Source organism: Saccopteryx leptura, chromosome 3, assembly GCF_036850995.1.
Source record: "Saccopteryx leptura isolate mSacLep1 chromosome 3, mSacLep1_pri_phased_curated, whole genome shotgun sequence".
Taxonomy (NCBI): Eukaryota; Metazoa; Chordata; class Mammalia; order Chiroptera; family Emballonuridae; genus Saccopteryx; species Saccopteryx leptura.
This window is the reverse complement of record NC_089505.1, coordinates 127,417,440-127,437,949: the sequence shown is the minus strand read 5'-3', so window position 1 is coordinate 127,437,949 and position 20,510 is coordinate 127,417,440. Positions and strand designations below refer to the sequence as shown.

At 44.2% G+C, this 20,510-nt stretch overlaps 1 protein-coding gene across 1 annotated transcript; it reads right to left on the bottom strand.

The window, feature by feature from the left end:
* Positions 1-1,122: 1,122 nt before the first annotated feature.
* Positions 1,123-9,199, bottom strand: DMRTB1 (DMRT like family B with proline rich C-terminal 1). The gene is made up of 4 exons (XM_066372176.1): positions 8,683-9,199; positions 6,284-6,480; positions 2,655-2,850; positions 1,123-1,187 (listed from the first exon to the last, which is right to left on the bottom strand). The coding sequence occupies exons 1-4, from the start codon at positions 9,197-9,199 to the stop codon at positions 1,123-1,125; spliced, it is 975 nt and encodes a 324-aa protein (XP_066228273.1).
* Positions 9,200-20,510: the final 11,311 nt, after the last annotated feature.

Here is a 20,510-nt window from a genome sequence, read left to right as displayed (position 1 = left end):
AGGAAGGACTTGCCTAAGCAAGCACATAGTAGGAACAGGCTGACATGTCACATAGTCAGGCCAACTCCTCGACCCAACACTGCCTCCCCCAAGGATTTAAAGCGAGTGCCCAGTAGCTCAGTTGGTTAGTGTCGTCCCAATATGCCAACATTGTGGGTTTGATCTCCAGTCAAGGCACATACAAGAATCAAACAATGAATGCATAAATAAGCAAAACAACAAATGGATGTTTCTCTCTCTCTAAAAATAGATACAGAGAGAGAGAGAGAGAGAGAGAGAGAGATAATAAATCTTCCACAAGGATTTCCATTGCTCATTTTATTTCAACAATCAACTGACCCCAGAGAAGAAATTGCTGACATTAGAGGTACTTTGGAAGCCCCATTCTATTCTCTGAGAATTGCACCAGTGCTTACAAATAGCCTATTTTTTTAAGTTGGCAATCACTATAAAAACACAAAATAATAAAACGTTAATAGATTTTTAAAAAACAAGAAATGATACTTATAAATGGCTAAAACTTTAAGGAGGGGAGGTAACGCAGCCCCAGTGGTCAGGACACTTTTTAGTAAAGCCTCTCAGAGAAGGGCAAGGGGCAGTGAGTGGCCAGGTAATTCATGGGAGACAGGGCAGTCAAGGAGGACACTCAGAAGCTGCTGTCAGTGCCCTGGCTGTGGCTGCTCGCACTAGCCACGTGGATGTGCTGGAAGCTTCACGTTCATGCTGCCTCAAACAGGGGACCAAGCAGAGGCAGAAAGCAGAAATACATGGTGCCTCCTGTCCTGGAGCGGGGTAAGGGAATCAAAGCATGCCTCTGAGGGCGGTCGCATAAGGGGTAGCGCGACCCAAAGATGGTTAAATTCATTCCTAAACGTGAGTTTCCACCAGCCCCACTCCTCAGAGCCCTGGCCCTTCCCTGGTAACCTCATCCTCCATTATCCTGTTCAAGCCCACCTCTCAGGGCCGAGAGAAACTCAGAAACTACCCCTACTTCCTACTATCTTAAATGGGAGTTAACTATCTTATGGCTATTACTATCCTCCCTCCTCACACACTGAACACAGACGAGATCATTGCTGCCACACTCCCAGAACCCCATTTTGCTGGCCCGAGGGCCTGGGCCTAGTTAGACTGCTCCTGAGATGATGGCTGGCTGGGCTCAGATGGCATCTCCCCATCCTGGTCATCTGCAAAGAACAAAGAGGGACTGGATTTAGAAATAGGAAAAATTACCTCTTTTTTGGGTGTAAACTTCCTACAGGGCGTTCTCATCACTCCCTGGCCCTAAGGAGAATTTGTCTTTCAATTGTTAGGTGTCGGGAGACTAGAATTCTAGTCCTCACATGATACAGGCTCAAGTTCAAACTCTGGTTCTGCTTGTCAGAGGCTCAGTTTCATGCAACAAACTACCCTGAATCTGAAGCACAGCTCCTCCTTTTGTCAAATGAGGTGACACCTACCTTGCAACATCAGGTCAGCATGGGGATCAGGTGAAACACTGAGGACTTTCATTAATGTCTTCACCATTTCAGGTTCTGTTTAATCCTCAGAATAACCCCATGAGATAGGGATCATTAGTAGTCCACTTTTACAGATACTGAAACTGAGTCACCAAAGAAAGAGTTACCTTGCCCAAGGTCACACAGCGGTTAAGTGCTGGAGCTAGGATTTATGTCCAGGCTGTCCAGCACCAGGGCCAGCATGCTTCAAGACACACTAGACAATCTGACCATCTCTCTAGCTTACAGATATAGGCATCTTACACTTGGCAGGTGTGCAAAAGGACTCAGTTTCCTCTTCAACAAAATAAAGAATGATATTACCATACTAATCTAGCTCATGAGCTTTTTCTGACTGTCATTTTAAAGACCTTGCTGAGTTTGCCAACCATTTGCAAATCACTTCTTTTCCTAAGGAACCTCGGGAGGATTGAAAGGAAAAAAAAAATCACTGAACGTAAAAGTGCCTCAACCCAGAAATGGTGAAATTCATTATGCTAAGGGCCCAAAAGAAAATCCAAAGGATTTTCACATCCAAAATTTTAGTTGACCTTCACAGTAATCCTGTGAAGGGGTCCATTTTACAGATGAGAAGACTAAGGCCTAGAGAAAGACGTGTGACTGACCAAGATCATCCAGTGCACCAGTGGCAGAGCTGCGAAGGGTCGAGAGTCTCTAGCTCCTGGTCAGGTTCTGTCTCCAGAGTGGACCAAGGAAAGGAATCATCCTTACCAGACCCAAACCAGAACCTGCTGCCGCTCTAAGTTCAGCATTTGCTGTTTCCCAGCTAGGGAGGCATGACACCTCTGTTCTGTGCATACCACAAACACTCCTTCCTCCATGTCATAGCCCATGAGCACTGATAGAGCTGTTTACGGACAGGGCACTGCAGCCAGAGAATTTTTATTTACATCTACAAGAACCCCTTGGGTTCTATTGGTTTCCTTACCTGAGAAGGGGGCTACCTCCCTTGGTGCCTGTGTATGGAATTTAGGGGAGGGGTGTAAGGAAAAAGGTGATTCCAGGCCCAGCACATTGTGACACTGTAGTTCTGTTCTCAATTTCCCTTCTTTCCACATCTACTTCAGATTAGCCCCCTTTCCTCCAAAAAGGCTTCCGGCTCACCCCTAAATTGGAAGACTGGTGCTCACTTACTAGGGGCCTGTTGGTCCGTATCAGACGGGATGGGCACTGAGAAAGATGCTGGTGGTGGCGGTGGCGGCGGTGGTGGTGGTGGTGGCGGCGGCAGGAAGCGGACCCCAGAGAAGAAGCCTGGTGGGATAAAGTGGGGCTGCGGCGGCGGTGGCAGAGGGGGATAGTTTGGCTGGAAGGTTCCCATTGGCTCCGACACCTGCATGGCAAACCCAGCAAAGAAGCCAGACAAGAGAGAGGGTTAGTCCAATGGGCTGGTCAAACATTTCCCATTCTCCTCAGTGGGGGCTCCCCAAGGGCTAGGTTCACCTGTGTGGCCCTAACACAAGGCACTTGAAATGGAGTGTTCAGAAAACACCCACCAAATGATTGAAGGCAAGAAGGAACAGCTCAGATAAACCTGGGGAACAGCCACAGAGTCACACTGCCTGGGCTGTTCTGTCTATGCTTAGGTCCACTACCTCATTTCATCCTATGACCCGAGGAGGGCAGTTCTCTTACCATCATCATTGTAATGATGAAAAACAGGGCAGTGGAATGAAGCTACAGCCCAGGGCCAAAGAGCTGGTGAGTGGCTGACACAGAACCGGATCCCAGGTCTGTCTCACCCTACTGCTTTGCGCTGGGCAAGGGTCCCAATGCATTCCCAGCTATTTGTGGTCCCATTTTCTGGGGCATATAATGGTTTAGACTCAAGAGTGAGGGGGGGACTTCAGGGGCCCTATTCTAACAGGACAGGAGAAGTCCTGGCTGTAGTGCAGCTGTCACTGCGTCAGGGAAGCTAGGTGACCTCAGGAAAGTGCCTTACACCATTGAGTTGGTAAACCAGTTGTTAACATGGCACTTGTAATCAGGGTTCTCAAGATCCAAGGTGGGCTCCTGGGCAGCTGCCCAGTGTAGAAATCACAAATTTACTCTTTTTTAACGTTCATCTGCATATTCTAAACACCCATAGTCATGTTCATTCCATCCACAGGTGAAAAAAATTGCAAGTGACACCAATCAAGAAGCAATATGGAAATATCTTAAATAATGGTTTTATTGTTTTTTTTGCCAGGTATTATTTAATAGTTTTCATTAATATTTTAAAACTTTCTTGTAAAGAAAGAGGAGAAGCGCCCATTTGCTTCTCCACCCCTCCGCCACGCTTTCCTCCGTCTCTCTCTTCCCCTCCCGCAGCCAAGGAGCAAAGATGGCCCAGGCGCTGGGGATGGCTCTGTGGCCTCTGCCTCAGGCGCTAGAGTGGCTCTGGTCGCAACATGGCGACGCCCAGGATGGGCAGAGCGTCGCCCCATGGTGGGCGTGCCGGGTGGATCCCGGTCGGGCGCATGCGGGAGTCTATCTGACTGTCTCTCCCTGTTTCCAGCTTCAGAAAAATGAAAACAAACAAACAAACAAAAAAAACACCTTTCTTGTAACATAATGTAGTTTTGTGTACCTCTTTTATTGTTCTTATCTAAGTATTAAATGCATGAAATAATAAACTACCTTTCAGTGTATCGGTTTTTTTATATTTAAAATGGTCATTAGGGCAGAGAACTGGTTGTTAAATTAGTTGAATCCCACCACTGACCCCAGGTCTGTCCAACTCTAGGCCTGAGGTCTTTTTTGGGAAGAGAACAGGAAGGAAAGAAGCAGCAGGTGGGACAGAGACAGGACTACAAGGCAGAAGACGTCTCTGGGGTGTATCTTAGAGCTTGGGCAGAAGGAGCAGGACAAGGATGAAAGCAATTCATAAGCTCTTGGGTTTGAAACAGCTTTACAAATAAATGCTAGATCCTCTATCCAGACATGAAATGGGTGTAGGGGGGATTATTAGAGCTTTAATTCCAGTCACTTGGCCAAGTTTCTCCCTGGATCACAGCTCCTGCCTGGGACCTGTAGAGGCAGCTCAGGCCCAGATAAACCAAATAAAATCACACTCTTAACAATGACCGTCTGGCAGGCCTGTCAATCAGAGCCCTGCTCTGGATGCCAGGCTCCAGGCTTCTGTGTGAGCAGACGGTGGGTGCGAGCTCCACTTGGCCAGGACCCCTCTCTTTGTGTGAAAAATAGAGACATCATGCTGTCCCTGAGCAGCAAGGGGATGGCCAGCACCCACAGATTTCAGGCAGGGCAGGGCAGTAGTGAGTCTTATTTACTCTACTTCTGTCTGAGAGAAAGGCTTAGGGTAGCAGAAAGCACCTGGACTCCAGTCAGGGCAACCCAGATGTACGTCCTGTTTCTGTTGCTGACCTGCTGTGTAATTTGGCTCCCAGTCCCTCACTCACCAGTTCTGTAACCCTAGACAAATATTTAACTTTTCCGAGTCTTCTTCTACTCTACAATGGAATAACAACATGTAACTTGAAGGCGCAAATAAGGGTCAGTAGGCACCCTAGAAATGATCAAGACTAGTAGTTTTCAGACTTTTCCCACTTGCATCAGTGGAAAATGACTTATAAATAAAAACTATACAATAGCTAAAATAGAGGAGATGCTGCTGAGGCTGAAGGCAGGACTGGGGCTCCAGCGTCCTGTCCCTGACCTGCCCGGACAGAGCTAGACCACCAGTGTACTGGCTCCACACTCTGCAGCTAATGACCCTCATTACGTAAATACCAAGCTTTCATCTTTCTTCTTTATCGCTTTCCACATTAAACCAAAGAAGCCTGTTCTCTCCTCCCTCTTCTCCACCCTCCACTAAGGAAAACATCTCTGTTAACACCCAGGGTTAGGCTTTTAGCTTTGAGGGAGGGGGTCAAGGTAATGGTAGTCAGATTTCCATGAACTTGAGCTGCATTTGAGCCAACTTCCCCCACAGGTCCAGCTTTATGGGCCCAAAGTCAGGACTGGTCATGCAGGCCTTTCACTATCCTGCAGTCCTGTGGCCTTTAGGTGTTGCAAAAAGGTCGAGGGCTTTACACTATCCTGGTCTGGAAGGAGCTGGTCACCAAAGTCAAAAACCTGGTCACCCATACTTGTTTCTCATAAAACAGGTGCCCTGATTTACACATTCAGTATTCAAAACTGCAGGCTTACAGAGCACACCAGTTAATAAGTGACTGCTGATCCCATAAAAGTATTAAATTTCATTCCTCCTTTCAACACAATTGTCCTAAAGGTGACAGGTGTTTGGGGGAAGGTTTCCATATTTTTCATGACTGAGCTAAATGCCATATCCTCCTGAAAGCCCTCTGCAGTGTCAAGTGGGCCATGCCCTTGGGTAGGGGACCCACATCTGCTCCTGGCTCTGCCCTACACTGGATGGCTCCAGGGAAGGTATTTCCTTTCGGGTACGCAGCAAAATGAAGAGCTAGCACCAGCATTCCGTGAGCGCAAGCTGGTGGTCACTTAGTCTGCGTTCCCAGGCTTGTAAACGATGGGTCGGTATTCCTTCTCGCCTGGGCTTCCACAGACTTTTAGCCGACAGCTCTGAAAAGCACACACCGCGGTCCAGGCTGTCCTGTCTACACATGATTAGACTTACCGGACTTATCAACACGTGCACTCCCAGAGGCCCACACTGTACAAAGGCAAGGGGCTGGCACAGAGTAGGCACACCAACTGTCTTCCTGGGATTGAGCTTCCAGAAGAGCAGCAAGAGCAGCTGGGACAGGGGAGACCTGGGAAGGAGTCAGGACAAGACTCACCGGGATTCTTCCTTGGTAGCTGCGGCAGGGCACATGCCGGAAGCCCTGCTGCAGGGGGATCCTCAGACCTGGGGGTGCATCCTGGTAGCCTAGTGGGAATGGGCGGTAGGCGTGCATGCTGGGGTACAGCTTGGGCGGCTCTCTCCCCAGGTACTCAGGCCCCGCCGCAGAATCCGAATTAATGCTCAGAGCCACCCCTAAAAAGGCAAGCAATGAGGGAAGTATTAGAAACATAAAATGCTAGGAAAAAGAGCACCACATTTCTGTCCAGAGTGGTAAACACTCAGATCCATTTACAAAGAATTCCGACATCCATTATGCTTTTGACCCTCCGTGCTTTTTTAAACCTTTCAACTATGTCCCACTGTACTTAGAAAAAGTCCTCCGAGGCCCTGGCCGGTTGGCTCAGCGGTAGAGCGTCGGCCTAGCGTGCGGAAGACCCTGGTTCGATTCCCGGCCAGGGCACACAGGAGAAGCGCCCATTTGCTTCTCCACCCCTCCGCCGCGCTTTCCTCTCTGTCTCTCTCTTCCCCTCCCGCAGCCAAGGCTCCATTGGAGCAAAGATGGCCCAGGCGCTGGGGATGGCTCTGTGGCCTCTGCCTCAGGCGCTAGAGTGGCTCTGGTTGCAACATGGCGACGCCCAGGATGGGCAGAGCATCGCCCCCTGGTGGGCGTGCCGGGTGGATCCCGGTTGGGCGCATGCGGGAGTCTGTCTGACTATCTCTCCCCATTTCCAGCTTCAGAAAAATGGAAAAAAAAAAAAAAAGAAAAAGTCCTCCGCACAGCCATGAAGCCCCATGCGGGCTGATTCTTCCCCCACTCCAGCCTCTTCCAATGCTATAACAACCTAACGGTTTCTTCTTTCTCATCCACCCCAAGGCCTGTGCAGATGGTTCCTCGACTTGGAAGGGTTTCCCATTCCCACTCACGCCCAGGAAGAGGTGGGAAAGGGTACGAAATTGGGTGCGCTGGCCCTCTGGGCCCAGGCACGGATGAGCGGCGGCCTCCGGAAAGCAGAAAGGGAGAGGAGGGTGCGCAGGCCCAGAGCTGAGAAAGCCCATACACAGGTAAGTCCTGCAGGGGGAGCCTCCCGCCCAAGAAAAGAGCAGGAAAGGGTGCACAGGCCGACTGGAGCAAGCCCCAGTCCAAGGGAGATTCTCTGAGAAAAGCTTCCAGCCTGTGGAAGGGCGGCAGAGAGCACAGGTGTCGTCATCACTGCACTGGCCCATTCACAGAGGAGCTCTGGGGGAGGTGCCTCCCGCCCAAGAAAAGGGCGGGAAGAAGTGCGCAGGCGCAGTAGTGCCAATGTCTCCGTGAGGAAGAGCCCGGATAGGCGGACAGGGGCCATTTTTTCTTTTAGATTTTATTTATTGATTTTAGATAGGGGAGAGAGAGAGAGAGAGAGAGAGAGAGAGAGAGAGAGAGAGAGAGAGAGAGAGAGGTGGGGGAGCGGGAAGCATCAACTTATAGTACAGTAGTTGCTTCTCAGACGTGCCTTGACGGGGCAAACCCAGGGCTCCGAAGCGGCGACCCCAGCGCTCCAGGTCGATGCTCTGTCCACTGCGCCAACACATGTCAGGCGGCCTTCCTCTTTCATCCCTGTGGCGGCGCAGTGGACAGAGCATCGACCTGGAACGCTGAGGTCACCGCTTCGGAGCCCTGGGTTTGCCTGGCCAAGGATAATATGGGAGCTGATGCTTCCTGCTCCTCCCCCCTTCTCTCTCTCTCCCTCTCTCTCTCTCTCTCTCTCTCTCTCTCTCTCTCTCTCTCCCTCTCCCCCTTCTCTCTCTCTCTCTCTCTCTCCCTCTCCCCCTTCTCTCTGGTAGAAAAGGAGTACAATGAAATACCACTTCAGCACTGGCCCAGTAGCTTGGCTGGTTGGAGCGTCTTCCGGGTACGCCAGGGTTGTGGGTTCAATCCCCAGCATGCGCGAGTTGAGGGGTGAATGCATGAATGTTTCTCTCTCCCTCTTCCCCACAACACAAAAACTGGCCAGTCTCGGGACTTTCCTTAGTAAAGTCATCCTTTGGCCGCCTTTCCACACATGGTGCTCGGGCAATACTTAAGCTCCGAGCAAACGCCGCCATCTTGTCTTAGATGAGCCATGGGGGAGCCAGGGGGCCATTTTTTCTTGCAAGATGGCAGGGCAAGCATTATTGCTAAGTATTAAAAGCCACCAGCACCACCCACGTTCTCTTTTTACCGTGTTGCAAAAAGACACTCAACCAAAATCCGTATTCAGAGAAAGGTTTCTCAAAGCAAGTTTACCTCAGAAAGCATTTCCCCACCTCCCCCCACCGCTAAGTCCCCTCGGGGGAGGCCAGAATGGGGTGCGAGGAGGCTGCCGCCCTGAAAGGGCCCGATGTCGGGCACGGCCGCGTGGGGCCTGGGAATCTTACTGAAGGAGAACGGTGGGATGTCCAGGGGCAGCGGCGGTCTGCGCACCTCCAGGAAGCCGGGACCTCCCCTGCCCGCGGCCTCCGCCCCGAGCTGGGGGCCCACAAAGCTGGGCCTGGCCACGGCGGCGCGCTCGCTTGCGCCCATGTGGCCGCGGCCGGCCGGAACCCGCTGGAAGGCGCTCGGGCTGGGGCCTGGGCCGCTGGGCGGTCTCTCCAGCAAGTCGGCGGCTGCGGGGCCCTGAGGGCCCGGCTCCTCGGCCCCCGGAGCGGAGAGCGGAGGTAGCGGGCGGAGGCTGGAGGCCGGGCCGGGAGTCGCGGACCGGGAGGCCAACTCCTTGTCCTCTTCAGAGGCCTGCTTTCTGAGCATCTTCTGCGCGGCCATGATCTTCTGGCGTTCGGTGATGAGGCAGCACTTCTCGCAAGTGCACTGCTTCCAGCGACAATTGCCCGCATGGCCCTTGACTGCCACCAGGAAGCCATGGTTCCGGCACCGGGAGCACTTGGGGGTGCGCTGCATCTTGGCAGGAGCTGCCTCTATAACATCCGCCACCTCTGGAAGCTGCGGAGCAAATGAAGCGGGGAAGAGCAGCGCCCCAGAAGTCCCTGCTGCTGGGGACGTTGATACACTTGTAACAAAGTTGTTCTCAGTACATTCCAGAAACTGCTGCAAGACCCTTACATTTTCCCAACTTTTGGGGCTGCAAAATTTGGAGTTTCTGTACCTTGATTAATTAGATACAAAGGGTTGGGTTGAATAAATTGTACATGGAATATTATTGCATGTATATCATCTGGGTTATCTGAAGTTTTAGGCCTTTAATTTTCCAAATATTCTACTCTTGTTACCTCAGAGACAAGGTATTTTGACACTTAAGGGTGGAGTGATATTCAACGGTCCAGTCCGAGATCGAAAGCTACAGAGGTACATAGCTCTCAGTAAACCCACTCCAGTAGAAAAGCATTCTAAGATGCAAAACACATTTCTCCTTCTAAATGCTGCTGCTTCTGCTAAATTTCATTTCTCTCCCCTGCAGAGAAGCAGCCATTCACAATGATACTTCCAGAATATTCTCAAGAGCTCAATACATTGTGATAGTTGCTTAGGGGTGTGTCGTGATGGTAATTCCCATTTTAAGGGTTGTGTGCATATAGGAATTCATTTCTAGAAGATGGCATTTTGCTGTTTGTTGACGCTTTTCAAAGTAAAGCATACTTAGAAATGCTTTAAAGTAGAATAGACAGGCTATTTTAGCATGAGTTTGAATCATTGCTTAACTTTGCCATTAATTTATTTCCGTAAAGCAACCCAAATCTTGGGACACCCAAGGCTACTAAATTACTTCATTTCTTTGTTTGATAAAAAATTGTGACACCCTGAGGTTTGGTTTTTTTTTAAGGTCCCAAAAAAGAAAAAAAAGGGGAGCCACTCACACCTAAGGTGAAAGGTTATAATCATAAAATCAATCAAATTTAAGGAGGTAGTTATGGTTGTTTAACACCTAACTAAAACGTGCACTTTAAAATGACCTTTCTCTGAACCTCCGGTAGCAGAATGGTAGGAGGCCAAGGCCTGGTGTCCACCTTGATTTTCCTGTGCCTGTGGTTGCAGCTGCACTATGCATTTCTCACCAGCTGCCTGAGAATAGGAAATATTTGCCATTCTGAGGCCGGTTAGGTACTAGAAAGCTGTTAAGAGGTTTGTAAAGCCTTTTCTTTTGCTTTAAAGAAATACATTCCTATCTTATTAAGAAAGCAAAAATAGGCCCTGGCCGGTTGGCTCAGCAGTAGAGCGTCGGCCTGGCGTGCGGGGGACCCGGGTTCGATTCCCGGCCAGGGCACATAGGAGAAGCGCCCATTTGCTTCTCTTCCCCCCTCCCCCTCCTTCCTCTCTGTCTCTCTCTTCCCCTCCCGCAGCCAAGGCTCCACTGGAGCAAAGATGGCCCGGGCGCTGGGGATGGCTCCTTGGCCTCTGCCCCAGGCGCTAGAGTGGCTCTGGTTGTGGCAGAGCGACCCCCCTGAGGGGCAGAGCATCGTCCCCTGGTGGGCAGAGTGTCGCCCCTGGTGGGCATGCCGGGTAGATCCCGGTCGGGCGCATGCGGGAGTCTGTCTGTCTCTCCCCGTTTCCAGCTTCAGAAAAATACAAAAAAAAAAAAAAAAGAAAGCAAAAATATATCCTTCTGTATTTATTTGGCCTTTCAGGATTTCACTGGTAATATTACATACATTCAAAGAGACCTAGGTTTATCTCTGCTTTGTCTAACATTCTTTATCTTAATTTTTTATTTAAAAAACACAGTCCTATAGACCAAAGAACAGGCAAACTCTTCTCTGACTCCACCCAATTCAAAATAGCTAATTTTTTCACTGAGCCTTTTGAAATACTGCTTAAAAATCATAGTTTCAGTACTACTGTCAATAAATTTGGGGCATGAACTTCTTTGTTTCATGTACTGCAAATTGTAAGGTCATTTTCTACATTAACAAATTAAAATTTTTAATGTCAGGTGACATCAAATGATAATACCTAAAAAAAGAAAACCAACTCATTTACATTTCATGCTTGACCACCCAAGCTGTCTTCATTTTCCTATTAATGGCTTAAAGAAAAATCCTGTTCAAAGCCAACTATTTGAATTAACATATTTTAGTCTTGTTACCTACAGAATGATTTCATATTTACTTCACAGGTTTAGGGGCAAAATATACCCAAGGTGATGTGAATTTGCATAGTGTTTTTAGTACACTAATAAACAACCATATATCTTTTTAATCAGTAGACAGGGTTTATACAGTAAATAAATCTAAGAAAAAAAAACTAGTTTATTTCTCTTCCTCACCAAAGTCCCAATTTGTGTAGGTAAATTCCAACAGAGCTTTATTTATTTCACTCTTGGAAATTCAGGCAAATTGATAGTTTTGTTTTATTTAGTTTGAGGACTGATTACTTCTTAGGTTGCTGCTTTTTTCATATATACATTTCTTTAAATTGTTACTTAAAAAGATGGTAACAGATGGTAATGACATAAAAGTGAAAAACTGGAAGTCAAAAAAAGAATGGGAGCAATAAGTACACAACATTCCTCTTCCTTCCCCACACCTCAACCTTAGGAAATTGGTTTAAGAAAGTTTACATCATCATAAGCAGTGGTTTATAAAATAAGTTATACTTGCTGAGGAATCGGCAGTTTGACTAATTAACTGTAAAGAGCCTGTTTTGTGGTCATACCTGACTCCCAGCTTCAGTAATGGCCCCCTTTTCTCTCCAAGTCCCAAGTTTCCTTCCTCGAATAGTGCTTCTTCTCTTTGATTAATATGGTTGCTATTGGTACTGTTTAATTCATATTCATTTTAAAGATCCCTGTATTATGCAATGCGTGGGTTATCACTTATAATCATTAAATATTGCATGCACTGTAATGTTTCCTTACTGGTAACATACAAGAGTAAGGAAGGCCTTTTTGGCTGATAGCATCTTCCAGCAGCTATAACCCAGATATCTGCTATCTTCCGCTTCTTCAGGCTTTTTCAAGAGAGCAATGAAAATTTTACTGAATATTTCATAGGTGGTGGAGGGGAGGATTCACATGACACATCCTATAACAGTTGCTTTAAAATCCTGCCTTACCATTTTTGTTCTCTCAAAGATCGTCTTCTGCTGTGCCACGCCCACTGGAGAAAAACTGGTCTGTCCTTCCTCTTCTCCCCCTCTCCTATACTCAGCCTCTTTAGCTTCTCTTTTCTAGATTTTTGAGAGCTCTGCAACAGCTGTGATTATCTTATTCTTCTTTATGTCTAGTAGTAAATCGACATTTAGTAAATATTTGTTGAATATATAAATGAATCTTACCTTCCCTGCCAGTGTCAAGTTACAACTGGTACAGTAAATCAACTTGGCTTCAGCAGCTTTCCCCAAACATTATACAAAACAAAAAGCCCAGACTGAATAGGACCACTGTACTGACAAGCAGAATTTGGGAATCAACTTTGTTTCCTTGAATTTACCCCCTATCCCTAATGGCTTAACAATAGTAATAGCAATAACTTGCACTGTTTGTATATGTGCCAGTAATTCTTAAGTCCTCAGAACAACCTTCTATGGTAGGTACTATTAATTTTACTCTCATTTTATACATGAAGAAACTGAGGCCTAGAGAAGTTAAGTAACTTGCTTGAAGTTTTACAGCTGTTAAGTGGCAGAGCCATGATTCAAAACCAGGAAATCTATCCTCAAAGTCCATGTTCTTCACTATATACCTGCTAACTCAACTTTCTTTTAAACAAACAGTGCTCTCCTCAAGAAAACTTGGGGGATAATGTTTGTTTTATTACACCCCTCCATTATGGTCGGGGCAAAAGGGGATGAAGGTGGTGGCAGCCTGGGGAAACTTCCTGGGATGCCCTTCTCAGTTGTTTCCCTCCAATGTTTGTTAAGTAGCAACTATATGCTAAACATAAGGGACACAAATAAATAAAGACAGGATCCTTACCTTTAGGCATAATTCTAGCTGGCAAACCATACAGTGAAAAACTCCAAAGGAAAAGGGGAACAGCAGAGGTGGAGGGGTAGGGCAGGATACAGTGGGAGCCCATATGAGGGTCCTAACCTGGCTCAAAGGGTTCAAAGAGGACTTCTTTGAAGGGCTGATTTCTAAGCTGAGGTCTAAAGGATGAGCAGGAATCAGCCAGATTCAGGAGGAGGAAAAGTATGTTCCCAAAAGAGGGAACAGCATACTTGAAGGCCTACAGCGTAGCAATAACAGTGAAGTCAGGAGACTGGAGAGAGATGAAAGGTAGAGGTTAAGCAGTAGCCAGGTCTTGGAGGGAATCCTTGGGGTTAATTATAGGACTTGCTAGCTAAGACTAAGGAGAGAAAATGACATGACGAGAGCCAGGCCAAACTAGAATCCACATATTCAGATGTCTAGTCCCTGCCCTTGTTTTTTCTTTCAGAAAGTGGAACAATAAGTAACTAGGACTTGCATAGGTATTGCAAGATTAAAATGGAGTTGAGTGGGGTTTTCTTTGGAGTGAGTGGTCCAGGTGGGGCACACATTTAAGTCTAGTCATGACCCTGAACTAATACAATGCTAGGCAGGGTTGTTCCTCCTAACTCAGGAGCCGTGCTGACTGATTCATATGAATCTCCTAGGAATTTTCTGTTTTCATATTGACTTTATTGGGTGACATTGGTTTGCAAAACAATACAGGTTTCAACTATACAACTCAATAAAACATCATCTGCTCACTGTGTCATGTGCCCATCATCCCAAGCAAAGTCTCTTTTTGTCCCCAATTTACCCTCCTTTGCCCACCTCTACCTAGCCCCCGCCCCCTTTCCCTTTGGTTGTTACCACACTGTTGTCTGTGTCTATGTGTTATGGATATATGTTTTTTGGTTAATCCCTTCACCTTCTTTCATCCAGTCCCCCCTCCCTCCTCTCTTCTGACAGCTGTCAGTCTAGACTCGTGTGTGTGTATGTGTGTGTGTGTGTGTGTGTGTGTGTGTGTGTGTGTGTGTGTCACAGAGACAAAGAGAGGGACAAATAGGGACAGACAGACAGGAAAGGAGAGAGATGAGAAGTATCAATTCTTCGTTGCAGCACCTTAGTTGTTCATTGATTGTTTTCTCATATGTGCTTTGACTAGGGGTCTACAGCAGAGCGAGTGACCTCTTGCTCAAGCCAGCAATCTTGGGCTCAAGCCACCCACCTTGGGCTTCAAGCCAGCAACCATGGGGTCATGTCTATGATCCCATGGTCAAGCTAGCAACCCTTCACTCAAGCTGGATGAGCCACACTCAAGCTGGATGAGCCACACTCAAGCCGGCAACCTTGGGGTTTTCCACTGTGCCACTGCCTGGTCAGGCCAGTCTAGACTCATAAAGAAGCTAGGCACAAAGCAGCAGTGATGGAAGACAAAGAGGTGAGAGAAAAGAAGAATGAGATGCTATCAAACAGAAAGCAGATGAAGAGGTTATACAATATATATAAAAACTGGGACAATTCTGTGGAGCAGATAAAAAGAACAGTATCATGGCAGAGGGCATGCTCAAAAGTAGCACTGTTAACTAAGTTAGATCCAATAGCACTGACATTTGTTTTGTTTTTACTTGCTAATTGGATGAAAAAAATATTTTTACACACAGAGAAACTTTCACTATATGTGTGTGTGTGTATATGCATATACATGTATATCAGAATACATGTATTTTTGATAGTACTATCAAGTTTCTGGAAATAATCAAGGATTTTTTTATCTTAAAAGATATGAGACATATGTCCCTATAAATACATTATTAAAAGGGAATAGTAGCTTTAATATCTGTGTCCTTTGTTAAAATGCAAATTTGATTTAACACACATGCATAAATTTAATGCTAATATTTGCAGGGCTGTTCCTAGAAAAATCAGAGTCAAAAAGAACAAAGGATCAAGGAAAATTAAATTTAATCTCCCTTTTCTATGTATGTTCTTTGTCTAGTTTCTTGGAACACTAAATTCCTATTTATTAAAATAGAGAGAGAACAAGAGAGCCCAGAATTTTTCCCTGAATTCTGCTTCCATGAGGATAGCAAGTAAATTTATCTTTCAAGAGACCTTTTCATCTTATGTTAGAGTCAGTAAAAATTCAGTCCATGTTATAACTATACACAGATGGCAGGAAAAACTGCTCTAGAAACAGGCAAACTGGGTGAGAACCTGATCACTACTTTTTTTTTTTAAGTGAGAGGCAGGGAGGCAGAGAGACAGACTCCTGCATGCACCCAACCAGGATCCACCTGGCAAGCCCCCTACCGGGTGATGCTCTGTCTATCTGGGGCCACTGCTCCATTGTTTGGCAACCAAGCTATTCTAGCACCTGAGGCAAGGCCATGAAGCCATCCTCAGTGCCCGGAGCCAACTTGTTCTAACCATTCGAGCCATGGCTGTGAGGGGAGGAGAGAGGGGAAGGAGGGACAGGGGTGGAGAAACAGATGTCACTTCTGTGTGCCCTGACTGGAAATCGAGCCAAGAACTTTCACACACCAGGCTGATGCCTACTGGTGAGCAAACCAGCCAGGGCCCTGATGACTGACTACTTTTTAGCTGTGTTATCTTGGCTGAATCACTTAATTTTTTAGGTCTTAGTAGGAGTAACAGTAGTAAAAAATATTTGCACAGGCACTGCAAATTCCAGTGTCCCACATTTATCCCATTTAATATTAATATTTCATGAATGCTTACAACTTTGCAGACATGGTCTCATTTAAACAACAGAACAATATCTATAAGGGAGGTACTTTCATTGTGTCCATTTGACAAGTGATAAAACTGAAGCTTAGAGAAGTTAAGAAATTTCTTACCCAAGGTGTACAGGAAGTGGCAGAAACATGCATGAATAGCCTCTAAGTCTGTATTCTTAACCACTATACTATATTGCTATCATTTAGTTACTTCATTTACTTTAACTATAAAGATCTCTGGTTCTTGCAGGATTAATGAGATAATGCATTTTAAATTCCCAGCACAGTACATCTGGTACATAGTTAGCATGCATTACATGGTATCAAGGAAGAGCAAAGGGAAAGTGAATAGGAAATGAAGAGAACGAAGAAGTATCTTTGACTTACCTAAGGCCACCTACAACCAGAAGATTTGATTAAGCTATACAACCTTTCAGGAGAGCATCACGTTCTCCAAGCATAGATTAAATCCAAACTGTCCAATACCGTAGGTATTACCCCCATGGCTATTGACCACTTGAAGTGAGACCAATTCAAGTCAAGATATGCTGAAAGTATAAAATACATTCTAGATTTCAAAAACATAGTATGAAAAAAAGGAATGTAAAATATTTCATCAATAATTTTATATAGATTATATATTGAAGTAATGATATTTTGGATATATTGAGTTAAATAACATTATTTTTAATGTGGCTACCAAAAGATTTTAAATTATATATATATATTGCATATATAAATTTATTTATAAATTTATATATTTATTTATAAATATATAAATATTGCATTGTATTTCTACTGGACAGCACTGAACTAGAGATCGTCTGTTCAGTCATTCCTTCACTTCCAAAGACCAGGCTTTCAATGCAGCTCAGATTCAAGCTGTTCCACCACTGCCAAAGGGAATATACCACGTTCATAGGTCCTTTCCTCATGTTGTTTAAATTACCTTCACAAACTTGAATGTACTCTGCAATTTAGGGCTTTCTGATTTCAAAACATTGTCTCATGCTTTAAAATTGGAAATATTTATCTGACTACTAGATTATGGTAGCTAGAAGAGTCTAATAAAAGTTTGTTTACATTTTGCATCTTCAAATGCATTGATGTTATTTTATAGGAATATTTTCATACTTATATTATTAGATAAATTACCAGTAAAATGCTGTATAAACTTAAAAGAAAAGGTGTCATTATATACTAAAGTTATGCCATTCCTGTGATACATAATCCATCAGATTATCCTAAAATCCCAGAGGGAATGGGCTGGATTATTTACATGCTGCTTGATAAATGTAGTTCTTTGAACATTTTTGTTAAGAACTCTGGAGATTTAATAAAAAAATTATTTGAGTTATGCCCTTCTCCCCCAGATCCCACCCCAGGTAAACAGTTACCATTAGGAACACTAATGTTGCTTTGCACAAATAATTCCATAAACAAACAAAAAAGTCATGAAGATTTCTTATGTATAGTTTTTATCTAAGCATGTAGGGATCATTATCTCCCACAACATTTTCTTTAAACATGGTTAGACTTACTTAGTTTAATGAGTTTGGAGACTGTTGCTTTTTCCCCCTTAACTTGCCAGATAAATCAGGAATATTTATTTTAAGAGACAGTTTAAGGAACTCCGTAATTCCCAATTTGTCAGAGTTTTACAAATAAATCCCAGTTGAATGGCTGTCATTGTTTCCAATCTGGTCAAGCAAAAAAAAAAAAAAAAAAGTACACAATTCATCAGAATAATTAGTTGATTGGGGTTAAATAATTCTAAGAATAAACATTTGACCCCCTGGCACATCATAAACCTCCTGGAGTGAGAAGGATTATAAATTATATGTGCAAAATGGTCCTGATACACCCTGAACATTATTGCAGGCATGTGGGACACATTTAGATAAGTTAAAAACCAAGCGTGGGTTTAGAATTTAGCCATCTTTGAACATTGGTTTACTTAAGCTTTATTGCTTTGGTCTGAGGATAGGGGAGCATGGAGAGGCAAGTAGAAAGAAAAGAATAGTGGCAACAGTGCCCCCTGCTGCCTGATGGCGACCTCCCTTAAATTTCAGGGATTTTCAGAGACATGGTACCCCAGGGGATAATTAAACTCTATTAAAAGTATAAGGAAGTCAGGAAGAAAGAACTAACATTCATCGAGGGCCTACAACATTGCAAGCACTGTGCTATAATTTAATTTAATAATAATATGAATTCCATTACAAATTCAGGAAAGACTAGGATGAAGTTTATAGATAAAGAAACCGAGGTTCAACAAAGTTAAATAACCTGTACAAGGTTGATGGCTAGAATGTGGAATGATCCAGGATTTGGACCCAGGTATGTCCAGCTCCAAAGCCAGTGATTCTTATACTGTGGCACACTGGTAATGACTGCAGCTGTGGGCACAGTTCAGACTCCTAAAAGTATGTTGACCAACCATTCTGATTTGCCTAGGGTTGAGAGGATTCAGGGACACTGGACTTTTCATTGCTACAACTGGGAGAGTCTGGGACAAACCTGGTTGAGTTGGTCACCCTAGCTAGAATTCAATTGAATAAGGAATCAGGCTGGAAAGGTTATTGTGTGTGTGTGTGTGGGGGGGGGGGAGGGGGTTATCTGGCTGACTGTTCTGTTCCTTTCTGTACCACAGGTGAGCAATCTCTGTCCTACTTATTTTATGCCATAACACATCTGGGTCATTGTCAAAGACCATTGTTCACACATCTGCTAGTTATGATTTCTTTAAATCCTGTCCCAAATCATCAATGTCAGTAGGAATTTAGTTCACTGTGTAAATCAATAACTCAGTGGAGGGGAAAGAGTGGAGACTGTGGCATCACAGGAACATGAGTTCTGTGAGGATTAAGGAGTGCCAGAAGAGGGGGTGAGTAACATAATTGACATTCATAGAATGTTCATTATGTATAGTGGGCACTAGGCTAGGTATTTTGTGTATATTATCTCTTCTTATGAAATCTCAAAAAAGGTTATAATTAATCCTAATTACAGATTTTTAAATGAAATGAATTAAGCTCAGGAAGAGCTAAATAATTGTCCAAGGCCGTGGTTCTCAAAGTGTGCGCCGGGGCACAATGGTGTGCCCTAGAGGATTTCCAGGTGCGCCCTATGGTATTCCAGAGAAATATGTACCTGTTGGAGGCCAAAAAACCAACAGGGTTTTTGGAGTTTAGATTTTTAGGGGACAGAGGTGTGGGGAATTGGCTGTAAGCTGATAGTCTGCCCAACCCCCCACCTCACTTGTCTGATTAGGTTGCAAAAGGCTGTTAAACTGTGGTGCTGGATTGTTTACACTACTCCCCATGTTCCCCAGAAAGACTGGAGGAAAGTTTCTTCTATCCTTTGTCTGTTGTAAAGTTAAGATGATATATATGGTGGGGATTTTCTGCACTTGGTAAAATTTTGGGTTGCCTTGGAAACATGATCAGAAACCATTGATTTGCTAATGGCCTCACTTTGCCCTATAAATAAAGCAAGATGTGGTTTGGGGGCGTGCTTTGTTCTTGCCAGCAGCAATTACAGAGTCCTCCCTCCTGACCCCATATTTTCTTAATTCCTCACCATTCCCACTCGGGACCTGGAATTACTAGCTGCACTGTTTGTGGCATGTGCCCAGATATAAAAATAAATATAGTTACTCTATTATACCATTTTATTACAGAAATACTGCTTTTTGTTAACACATCATTATTATATTTATTATTAACACATCATTATATTATTTTTAGATAAATACACCCAAATAAAATGGATAGATTTCTCAAAAAGAAGCGTGATATTAAAGAATCCGATTCTGGAAGTGAGCAAGAGTTAAGTGTAAATAAAATAAGACTTTAAGGCTGATGGGCAGAATTTAATTTATAGCATTTTCCATCACTTAACACTGAACAATACGATTGGATTAGAAACCCATTCATGGAAGCTTCAAGAGATTGTGGTTTAACATTAACAGAAGAAGAAGAACTGGCAGCTATATCCACTGATCATGGATTGATGATTAAACATAAGGAATTGTCTTTTGAAGCCTTTTGGATTTATATAAAAGAAGAATATGTGGCAATATCTAAAAAAACTTTGAACATTTTACTACAATTTTCAACATCCTATTTATGTGAATTAGAATTTTCTACCCTCAACATAATTAAGAGTAAAAAGAGAGGAATTGTTCAATATATTGACAAGGAAATAAGAGTTTGCCTTTCAAATATATGCCCCAACATTGAAGGAATCGCTAGGACACATCAGGCTTATGTTTCTCATAAACACAAGAATGAAAAAACTTAACACATTCGCGCCAGGACCTGCTGAATTTACTAAATCTTACTAAGAATGTATCTATATATAAAAAGATAACTTTTTTGTAGTTTTTTTATATTTTTTAACCTTTTTTATGAATTCTAAATAGCATAACTCAAAAAATGTAACATAAAAATGTTTTTAATGTCAGAATAAATTTAATTTTGTCATATTTATTTTGTTTAAATACCATAAAAGCATGCTTGGACTTCATATTTTTTCTTTAATATTTGACTTAATTATTATAACATATTTGTCAGAAATTTGTATGTAGTGTGCCTACAATTAT